This window comes from Triplophysa dalaica, chromosome 23 (genome assembly GCF_015846415.1).
Source record: "Triplophysa dalaica isolate WHDGS20190420 chromosome 23, ASM1584641v1, whole genome shotgun sequence".
NCBI classification, from domain to species: Eukaryota; Metazoa; Chordata; class Actinopteri; order Cypriniformes; family Nemacheilidae; genus Triplophysa; species Triplophysa dalaica.
In genome coordinates this window covers 3,208,543-3,220,299 of record NC_079564.1, presented here as the reverse complement: position 1 = coordinate 3,220,299, position 11,757 = coordinate 3,208,543, and the positions used below count along the sequence as shown (strand labels likewise).

The 11,757-nt window shown below is 38.0% G+C and overlaps 1 protein-coding gene across 1 annotated transcript; it reads left to right on the top strand.

The window, feature by feature from the left end:
• The first annotated feature begins 4,188 nt into the window (after positions 1-4,188).
• Positions 4,189-11,713, top strand: skilb (SKI-like proto-oncogene b). Its single transcript, XM_056738659.1, has 7 exons — positions 4,189-4,397; positions 5,700-6,894; positions 9,146-9,234; positions 10,006-10,172; positions 10,341-10,549; positions 10,674-10,877; positions 11,069-11,713. Exons 2-7 carry the CDS (start codon positions 5,824-5,826, stop codon positions 11,276-11,278), a joined length of 1,950 nt encoding a protein of 649 aa, XP_056594637.1. The 5' UTR covers positions 4,189-4,397; positions 5,700-5,823; the 3' UTR covers positions 11,279-11,713.
• Positions 11,714-11,757: the final 44 nt, after the last annotated feature.

Here is an 11,757-nt window from a genome sequence, read left to right as displayed (position 1 = left end):
CTTACAGTGTAGGAGGACCGCAAATGTGCGCCGTGCGCTTCTGTCAGTGCAGAATATGAGAAGAAAATGCACATGCACATTTACAACAGAAGCTAATCTAAAAGGGACCCTTTATTTTTTACATGTATCTACATTTTGATATTTAGGGGAGACCGCCGTGCTATTTGGATATGGGTTGGCTGATACAGGGTTAATTTCTATAAAATAATTGATTGCTGTCACAAAATCGTGACATTTGAGTGTTTGCCCTCTTGATCCACAGTCATTGATCCTATCATAACATTAAAAGGTCAAAACCTTTTTTTTCTGTTAAAAGAAATCCTTTTGTCTGCTGCATGAACACCACATTTAATCAACATTAAAGTGCAGCTATTTTTTCTTAATTAATAAAATGCACGCATATATCACTGTGCATATTATTACCAATTATTAAAAATAAAATATAATTTAAGTTATGGTCGCACATGAAAATGTTACATAATTTATATCTATAATATATAGTAATAAGCTTTCCTGTAGCTCACTGGTAAGAGCATTGCGTTAACAACGCATGGTTGTGGGTTCGAGGGATTCCACATACCTATGTCTAAATGTATAGGATAATGAAATTTAAATAGCTTTGGATAAAAGCGTCTGCAAATGAATGTGTAAATGTAAATAATTTACTGTTGTAAACTTGAGTAATAAATTGTTGTATACTAAAGTACATTATAATTTATTATAGTATATTTTATATTATGATGTAATATTAACTATGGATAAACTTTATCAAATAGTAGCCTACAACAGCATTTATACTTCTCAGAGACATTAGATAAGAGTGGCCTGTCCAAGAATTTTTAATGACTATAGTCAATATTATATAGCATGGATATTATTGCAGATTATATGATTATTTTTATTACTATTTTTAAGTAGTAGTAGTAGTAGTAGTTGTAAATGTCAATGGTTACTAGAGTTATATGAGGTTACCACAGCGACCCTGCGCGCTCAGTAATCGGATCACACCATGTTTCGGTGTTTAGTGTTGTTAAATTCAACACGCAGAGCCTTTATTTGTGGTTTTTCTATTTACAACTAACATGAAGCAAACTGCTACCTCCTGCTGTCTGAAATCTGTGCGTTCAACACATTCTGATTTCTCCAAGGAGTTAGTAAATTTGCTGATAGGTAGACAGGTGAGAGGTTGAAATGCTCCAACACCATAAATACATCAGATACGAGACTTTTAAAGCATGTTGTGAAGAAGGCTAAAGATCTGAACAAAAAAGCAATTACAGCCAAAAGAAAACCCGCTGTCAGAAACAATAATGGATAAGCAAAAGAGAAATGAAGAAGAAACTGTCTGAGACCAATTTAAAAACTGCACCGAAGGAACAATCAAAACTATAGATGATTATAATGCCCTTTATTTAATAAAAAGCTAGGAGAATAATTTTAGTTTTGGGGTCAAAAATATGTTGGGTCAGGTCTCACCCCCCCCAACACACACACAAGTGGCGTTTATTAAATGTAAAGCATTTTAGTCGTTTCCCTTATACAGAGGCAGCAGCAGAACTGGCAGCCATGGATGATCAGCGCTTCAGTCGAGCGATGGGTTTCATTTCCATATCTCTTAGTACTGTGGGTGAGTCACTTAAGTACTGATCAGATAACAATTATACATTTTTTATAATGAAAATTATGGTCGCTAGGGGGAGCTAAAGCTATAGATAAGTTGTTGGGCCAGAAATAATAATTAAAAAGCATTGAAAAGTTACCTTTGCGTCCCTGACAACTGTAAGTGACAATTTAAACCAGAACCCATCTGCTAATCTTGGCCTCTTAAAACAACACTAAAACTTTGCTGTGACCCCAAAAAGGGTAAAACAGAGCCTGGTTAAACCATGCCTTCTCAATTCCCAGGTGGAAGCTTAACCCTGGAAGAGGTCAGAGTAAAACAACAAAAAGAGATGCAAATCAGGAGACAAAAACAGGTAAGACCAGAATGATAATAAGTGAATAAAAATGTCCTCATGAACAATTACTCGATTAAATCATGAATGTCTTTTCTTTCTTTCAGGTTAAAATGCCTTCTCTTAGCGGTGCAACAATAAAAGTTAAATTGCTACATGCAAAAAAGTATTATTTCCTGAATTAAAGTGCTGCTAATCTAAGTGGAGTTCACAATTCATACATTTAAATTTACCATGTCAACAAAAAAAGGGTGGGGGTATATCAATGTCTGGGTAATTTCATTAGATTATTAGATTAAAATGCATAAGGATACACATTCCTCATGTTTACGTAAATAACTCACCTAGTGACAATAGTTTCCAACTAAAAGAATTGTTGATTATAAATAGATGGAAATCAAATTGTGTATAATATATATTCAGCACCAACAAACGTCCAAAATGTTTTGAAATGTTTTGAAAACTTTTTTGTTTTCTTTTATTGTCTCAAACCTATTGTGTTGTTACAACTGCATGCATTGTGTAGTAATTCGATTTAATTTGGTCTATTATTTCATGTTTGCTGTCCTTCTGGTGTCATGTTTTTCCTCTGTTTCTTAGCAACAAGGATTTTTCTCTCTTTGTTTTGTCCTCTGTGTATATTCTGGGAGCTGTCTGCTTTGAAGGTTCCAAAAATATGAACCATGGTCCTGTTGCCTGGCAAGGGAAAGTGACTACGTAATGAGAGGTAGACCATGAAGTGAGGGCAAATAAATGAATATAAATGAATAATTTGGGCATTATGACACTCCTCTCTTTCCCATTGTGGTTTAAATTAACCTGTCTCTTTTAATTCCGTCAGCTATCAATTGCATCATCTGTTATAGCACAATACAGATGGCCAATCTATACACTTAGGACATGTCAGAAGTGTTCAGCTGTTTTTAAAAAACACATTTAATTATTTGTGGCTGCACCAAATTGTACATAATTTAGAGACAATACTGATTCAAGGTTTGAGAATATTAGTAAAAAATTTCCAATAAATATCTATAAATAAAATAATTTTCTGTCATTCTATTCTAATAATAATATAATATTCTCTACGGACACAATTGTGCTTGTTTATCCTCCAGTTCTGCCACTTGATCGATTGCTTTTCAGAAACCTTTTCTAACAAAATAGGTTCTCTCTAGTCATGCACTAAACACTCTCTTGGAAGTGTCTATTGTTTTAGGGAGACACTTAGCGACTTACATTTACATTTAATTCAGTTCAATTAGTCCCAGACACTTAACACAAAATTGCTTTCCTAAAAACACATACCCGGTAATGGTTACCCTGAAAGGTTTCTCTTATAAAGAAATGCTTTTAGCTTAGAATCATGCATCATTTTTAATGATGGTCATATTTTCCCTAAACAAGGGAAATACAAAATACAGAGATTTAACCACCAAAAGGGTGTATCCTCTCGAGTCCATCCACTGGTCATGGTGTGAACCTACAATATGTTAGCAGCTAAACTATAGAAATGCAAACCTTGTATCCAATGAAAGTCAAATTGGATCATTATGCTAATACACCAGGCCAGACCCTGCAAATGGCTGTCTGAAAGTATACACTAAACACAAAATCCACACACAAACAGTTAAGAAATACACATCCTCAAATATATTAAGGTGAATTGTGGTAGTTTATTTATACAGAGAGCTGTATGGCATTATTTTCATTATGTTGTTCCCTGTGTTGTAACAAATCGAAAGTTAAGTTAAAACCAAAGAATGATTTTCTAAAAATCTATTCAAATATACAATAATATAATATCTATCATTCATAGCGTTTAATAAAGTGTACATACTATAGTGGATAATTACGAGATATATAATGACACAATTGTCCCTACTACTGCTAAGTATGACTTACATAAACAAAGACCAAAAACACGTGTTGTTTTTCCTTGTTTGAAGGTTGCAGAATATCTGCTTAAAATATAAAATAAGTTACCAAACATATATAAACGTTCGCACGCATATCGCCAGACTTTCATCTCAGAGCGCTAGACGGACTTCCGAATCCTTCTATGGTTGCTATGGCTGTGGTTGGTGGGCGGTACTTACAAGGTAATCTACGATAGGATGGATAAAAAGTCGCTCAGAAGAACGCACCAATCAAAGACAGGACTCATCGGAATTCGGGTACCGCCCCCATATGGCAGACAGTCTTCTCATCATGCCGTCTAGCCGTGACTGTAGCAGCCCGACGGGTGACGTAGGCTGTTGGGTTGTGGATTGACGTCGCGAGTCTATCAGCATGAAGTCCGCACCGCTGTTATCAGTTCAGGGCGACGGGCGCTAGTAAGGCTGTGAACTTTGACGGAATCCCGTGATATAAAATACAAATACATCGCAAGCGTCCCTTCTCTTCACGTGAAAGAATCGATGAATTAACACTTTACATTTAAAGGTAAGCTGAGCTTTATATTGTTTTTTTTTTGGTTTGGCAATACATCCAACGGAAGCACGTATTTTCAATTTGTTCATATTTGAAATAATAATTTACTTTTGCATTTTTTCCCGAACACATTACATTGAATGATTTCTCTAGCGTGTGTATAATCGTATATGTTTCGGTTGTATTTTTAATACAGTACAGTATGTTCAAATATTCCTCTCCGACAGTATCCACAAGCTGTATAACGTTCCCATTTGAGTGTTTATAATCCCCCACAATTGTAATGTATTATGCACATGCACTGTTAGATAAAATAATAGATGTTTATTTGCTTAATGTATTGCGTTGACCGTTTCACTGGACAGAATGCGGTTTCTGTGTATTTGTAATATTACCACTACTGAATAAAAGTCTTCTCGAGGGGTTGCCCTCACAGTTTGTTGTGAAATGTTAAAAAAGTGTCATAGGTGTGGGAAGATATGGGGGGTAGTCCCGCAGTGGTCTAGGGCAGAATTGAATGTCATTACCACGGCAGAGGGGGGAGGGGCGGAGCTCCGACTGTGAGTAAAACCCGTGGGCGGTGGGGAGGGGCGGGGCTTCTGGCTGTGAGTAATCGGACCCGTAGGAGGGGGGGTGGAAAGTCTATCACACACAGCCACAACACATTACAGATATGATTAATTTGTGAGTAGTTTGCGCTTTACCTGACAAAACACAAAACCAGACCCACTTTACACAACGAGGCTAATAACATTATTCTTCCAGGAAAGACAAACTATTAATATTAAATGAAAATCAATAAAAAAACAGTCAGTCTTATGAGGGAGCGCATAGTTTCTGTCTGGTTTCAAATCTGGGATATTAAATATAGATATTATAATAAAGTCTGTTTAGGACATAAGTTAAAATACTCAATAGCAATCCCATAAAAGTATGCTTTAAACTTTATGATGATAGTATGATGTTGAAATGCATACTATAGTTTTAAAATATATATATTCTACAATAATGACTTTGAGTTATTAAAGTCAACAATTTTGTTGTTGGGTAATGCAAATTCCCATTGAAAATATGATGAATATTTTCTTTAAAATATTTACTTGTTAATATTTAAAGTGGCACAATGACATCTTCTTTTAAGGATAATGATAGCAGAGTCATCAATATAGTTTATGTTGAATAAATAATTAGACTATTATTAATAAAAAATGGTTAATTTAAAAATGAGAGGGTAGTCAACGCACACAGCTATATATCTATTTAGTTTCCAGTTAAGTATTTTTTATTCATTCTCTTTCTTTGGATCTCTTTCAGACTCATTTTGGAAGTGTAAGAACGGCAGTCCTTCACCATGATCCACATATAAAAGCCCTGCATTCCTGATACTTTCTCTGTGTGCATTTCTGTCACTGAAGACAATATCGATATCCACGACATCATGGCAACTACTGAGAATAACCGTCCCGGGCCCCCCAAGGACCACACACTCCCTAAAGTCCCAGTAAAGAGGTTGTGGCGAGGTAATGGCACAGACGCTACGCCCATCAAGAAACGCGTGATGGCTGCTCTCAATCTCTCCTGCAGAAAAATTCCAGAAACCTCTCTCAGCTCTGGTGATACAAGTGCGTATCAGGTTTCCAAGGCAACAAATGGGATGGAGACCACTCCAGATCTGAGTCCTGGTTTGAAGCACACTCTAGCGCAGTTCTCTCTCAGTAGCCAGTGTTCCCTCGGTGGTCCGGCGGCGTTCTCTGGTCATCATGGTCAGTATAAAATGGTGCCTCCATTGGCCCAAGGAGGTATGGCGGGAGGGCCTCTTCTGGTCCCCCCTGACAGCTCTACAGACCTTGGCCTTTGCTGTCTGGAGGGCGAGACTATCTCCTGCTTCTCGGTGGGAGGTGAACTGCGTCTTTGTCTGCCCCAACTGTTAAACACTGTTCTGCGAGACTTTTCCCTACAACAGATCAATCAAGTGTGCGATCAGCTTTATTTGTACTGTTCTCGCTGTGACGCAACACAACTCCTTGTCCTCAAAGCGCTGGGTGTCCTACCGCCAGGGACTCCATCCTGCGGGCTCATCACGCTAACCGATGCCCAGCGCCTCTGTAACACGTTGCTCCATCCAGGTGAAGAACCCTCTAGAGATCCACACAAAGGTCACGGTTCTGGAGAGGAGGAAGAGAGTGAGGAAGCTGGAGCATTTTGGGTGGAACACCGATGTCTGGGGAAATGTCAAGGACTGTTTGTACCCCAGCTTTATTCCAGTCAGGACGCGCCCTGCATCCGCTGCTCCCTGTGCCGGAAACTCTTCTGCCCGGAGCGGTTTGTCATGCACTCCCATCGACAGCCCGACAAACGTATATGTCACTGGGGCTTCGACTCAGCCAAGTGGGCCTGCTATCTGCAGCTCGCACAGAGACACCTGGGAACGGAGGATGAGGAGAAGCTGCAGCTCTCTCTGGAGGATATGAAGTCAAAGTTCCAGCAGGAGAAAAGGCAGTCACATGTGGTAAGAATCTGTTCTGTTTTAATCCATTAGAAAACAGTATTGATGATGAAAATATTATTTAGCAAATTTTCAACTGAAGCAAAACAGAGGGAAATAAATATATGGGTAGTCTGCATCTTGTACATTTAAAGTGAATCTATTTAAAGTGTGAGAAATGTTTTATATAGAAAGAGCAAACTGCATGCAAAAAGATGTTTTGGTTGGCTGCATTTTTAATGACTAAGCACGTTTTACCGTGTTTTAGTGATTCCCATTATTAGATAAAAAAATGACATTTAAGTACATTGATGCACATTCCGATTTTTCACATTACAGTTTATTGAGATTCGTCCTATAAGCTGTATGCATCAGAGAGCCATTGCTTCAAGAAGCAGTACGTCTCTGTACTCAAATTTCTGTAAATGTTTCAAGTATAAAGTAAACAGCAAATTTAATGTTGGGTCAGCTGAATCCAGCTCTCATGTCGCACCAGATGTTTCCCTCCAAAGGAAATGGCTGAATGCGGTTTAAACCAGGTCACTAGACTCTCAAACTCCTTCTGACAGAGTCTGCACAAACAGCAGGAACCACGGCAACAGAGGAAAGAAACAGAGAGATGAGAGTGGGCGGGAGGCAGGAGAAAAACGAAAGATGAGGAAAGAATGAGCGAAAGAGACATTTTATTACATGTGCCTGCAGAGAACTGCTCCCCCCTTTGCAAGCCCAGCATTCACCCAGGAGGACCTCGGTCCAAGCCAATCAGAACGCAGACCCCCGGCCCCAGCCTCCCTCCCAGCCAATGAATGAATTTTCAGAGCATTCAGTAAATTCCCATCTCATTATATAATGCTTAACCAGGGACTCAACAACATCCCCAGCAACTGCTGTTCTCTCTGCAGGTACAGACTGAGCTCCATGTTTGAGGCATTAAATATGCAAGATAAAATATTATATATCTATCTGAAGGACTGAATAATAAATATAGAATAGCAAATTAAATTAATGATTTATCCAAAATCATTATACATATACTTTATACTAATTCATTATAAAGATGTATATTACTATCAAGTAATCTATAATGCAATTAAAGATATTAATTAGTAAAATATCATATACTATTATTACTAATATGTTGATATCTCAAAAAAGGCGTCACCCAGAGATACATTTTCTGTTTATCATCTTTATGGTCACAAACGTGCGTAATATGCTGCCAAAGGCAAATAAACACCCTGTAATAGCGAGGTTAAGGCAAAGTCAGGTCAGGAAAACTAATTGATCTGATCTGGTGCATTGACAGTATCTCACGAAGTCACAAATTAATCACGTCGTTGTTATAGTGTATTAGGAGTGTGCGTGTCATGTCGTAAATAGCTGTGTAGATTAGAGTCCTTGTGCCGCGAGGTCCACGTGACGGCCCCCAGACAGCCCACCCCTCCCCCTCTCGTCTGGAGTTCTCGCACATGACCTCACATGTAAACGTATGGTTGTGTGCGTGTGTGTTCTTAAAATAAACCTGCATTGCCTGTTTTGCTTCTAGGTGATATAAACAAAACATTTTCGCTATCACTATATAGTAACAAATGTATGCTTAGGAAGTTCCTGTTTCCATAAAAGCACTTCACATGTATCAAGCAAAGGTCTTCAAACACAGAAGAGTTTGAGGAACGTGCTTCGTAACCACAATAGAGGGACTTTTGAGTATATGTGAATTGTAACCTATGAACGGAAAGTTTTTTTTTATCAACAACACGTGGGTGTTTTTTTTTAAATAGTTTTTTTCAGTGCAGACAAGATGAATTTGCAAGAAGTGTGGTTGGTGAGATCTGATTTACATTAAAGCAGCTCACATTTAAGTTTGTTTATGGAAAAACCATCCACTTTTCCTCCAGTGTGATGTGTTTAAATGCGCCTGTTTGTATTAGGGAGTGAAACATCATAGCACAGGGATCCGACCCCATTTAACGTGTCAGAATTAGAGTGTTAATCCTGAATCAGCTTCCAATGCATTTACAATAATTTAAAAGTCTTATTTGATTATATCTTTACACTGACTCATTAAGCATGACAGAAACTGAATTAATCAAAATTGCATTTTTACAAGGCACCACACAGAAATGACACCCAGCATATTAAGTGAATGGTTTAAATCTATGTTCTTCAAGAGCGAATTTCTGAGGAACAGTTTGTGTTTTTACACATAATGCGGCAATCAATCACTTTCTGTCTGTGAAACCAGGTTAACAAGTTCTTTTTATCTCTGTTTCAGGGAGTCTCTTCACCTGCTTATGTGTTTGATTCGCATTTGCTTGCCAGTCTTAAGGAAAGCCCCAGTCACGCTGATTTGATGTGGCAAAGGTGACTTCTGTTCATTCGTTGAGAAAGCGTTCAGGCTATATTTTATTGGAAAAAGGAGGAAAAATGATTAATATTTTACTTTAAAATATTTGTTTTAGGACAATTACATTTTTATCATTAAAGTAATTCATCCACGTGCATTTAACTTTTCATTGTATTAAAGGTATATTTCCACCAAAAAATGGAAATTCTGTCATGATTTATTTGCTCTCAAAATGTTTCAAAACTGTATGAAATGATTTGTTCTGTTGAACACAAATGAGGATATTTTGGAGAATGTGGGAAACTTAACAGGTCTGGATCCTCATTGACTAGCATAGTAGTTTTTCCCTACTATGGAAGTCAATAGTGCCCCAGAACTGTTTGGTTACAAACATTCTTCTAAATATCTTTCTTTGTGTTAAGCAGAACATCAAAATTTACTCAGGTTTGAAACAACTTGAGGGTACGTAAATAATGACAGAATTTTCATTTTTTGGGTGAAATATACCTTTAAAAAAGAAATAAAGGCAGAATTGCATGTCCTACCATACTGCGCAAAAAAAAATTAAAGAAAACTATGATTTTGCATCAGTGGTAAAGAGAATAAAAATGCTGGCCTAGACCCCTTTGTCTTTATGCAAAATAAAAATATTTAATAATATGATGACACACTTTAAATGATAAACCTTTAAATATTTAAATTTATATAATAAGAATTTTGTAATGTAATTGCAGCAATATAATATGAGTACACAAGAAAATAATCGTCTTTTTGGTTCTCATCTCTAGCTGGTACCAGTATGTGCCTGAAAAACCAGCAGCTGGGTGTGTGTCTGGAAAGGAAGTGTGGACCCCAGGAGAAGACGCATTGGGAGGCCCATCCAAACATGGAGACTCTCAGGATGATGCAAGTCAGGATGGAGGCAACACTGACCGAAAGACACCCTCCTTTTCAGGTTTGTTGGTTCCCATCCAATAACAATGTCTAATTTTAACTCAACAGCTGAAGCATAGCGCTTGCACACTACGATTCAGTCCCAGGGAAAACTCATACTGATAAAAAATAGAAACGTATTAAATCATAATATGCTTCAGAATAAATTGTTTTCATTTGCCTAATATAGGACAGGAAAGAACAAGTCACACACCTGGCCAAACAAATGACGGCAGGCCGGAAGAATGGCAAAAACTGGATATGCCAGCGTGTAAGCTGTCTGCTGGTGTAAATGCAGAACACAGTAAGGACGACTTGGTATTGGAACTCCTTCAGATGTACAACGCACAGCATGTGAAACTTCAGGCAACTCTAAGCAAACAAAAACAACTTGAAAAGGTTATTACCCTGCCTAGATTCCAACACAAACATCTAAAATGCAATACCCACTGTACCATATAGTACCCGTTTTACCTTTTGACTTTGCTTGACATCTCATTCTCCCTCTGTTACATGAGAACAGGAGCTACAAATTCTGCACCAGGTTGAAGACAGTGACCGCCGTGACCTGCACGGCGAACTGGAGGCTGTGCAGAGCGAGCACGTTCAGAGGCTGGGTGAGGTCCAGCAGGAACAGAGAAAGCTGAAGTCCAGACTCGATCAGCTGAGACAGCAAGGCTGCAGATGCAAAGATGCGCCGCACCAGGAAACCATCTATGCCAAACAGGTACCAATTACACTCACCAAACTCGAGCCTTATCAGGTCCTTGATATACTTAACCCAATTTCATTAGTAATCTTTTAATGTATGTTCTTATCTTAACACATGATAAACAAGTGTTTCTAAAAATCATATTTGTTGTGCTCCAACCTAAACGCATCCCTGTAGCTGATCTGTGATCTTCTCTGCTTGTGAAGTTATCAGAGCTCCACCGAAGGTTGGACCACGCAGAAGAGGACCGCGAAGAGCTGCAGGAGGAGCTACGTAGGGAGAGGGAGGCCAGAGAGAGGCTGGAGCATACCATCTCTGAACTCAAACAACAAATGAAGGAGTCTGTACCCCCTGCTTCAATGGACGGTCCACTGTCTTTAGCCTCCAGCGACACACATATGTCGCCAACGCCTTAGCTTGACCATTGCGTGACCTTCATTTTAAAAAAATCTAATTTACTGGAATTCCTAAATTCCATCAAGATTTGTTGCGGAACTGGATGTTTTAATTCCAGTTCTGTGAAGTGATTTCGGTCCATCCTAAATTGGGTTTATTCAGTTAATTGGTTGTGAAGAAAATAAGAGTAACTCTCAGGTTGAACTGAACTTTTTGGGACACGAAATGGATTTGTGGTGTTTATAGACATTATGCAAGCATCAAACACTGCAGGCATACAATCAACGCCACGGTGTGAGTTTATCAGTGCTAGCACTACTGATAGGAAAAGAAGAGAGATTTTTCTATAAATGGAAATTAAAATACATCAAGTGATATATTGTGTTAAAGGTATTTATTGTTTATTGGAAAATGTTATGTGAAAATTCATGTCAGATAATACATATTTAACATTCTTTTTGTCTTATAAGTTTATATTTTTATGTGAGCTATGCTTGGA

Excerpts from the sequence above, each read along its gene's own strand:
- skilb (XM_056738659.1), top strand. The coding sequence starts at position 5,824 with ATGGCAACTACTGAGAATAACCGTCCCGGGCCCCCCAAGGACCACACA. Across the intron at positions 10,173-10,340 it reads AAAGACACCCTCCTTTTCAG|GACAGGAAAGAACAAGTCAC; the intron begins GTTTGTTGGTTC and ends TGCCTAATATAG. Across the intron at positions 10,878-11,068 it reads AAACCATCTATGCCAAACAG|TTATCAGAGCTCCACCGAAG; the intron begins GTACCAATTACA and ends CTGCTTGTGAAG.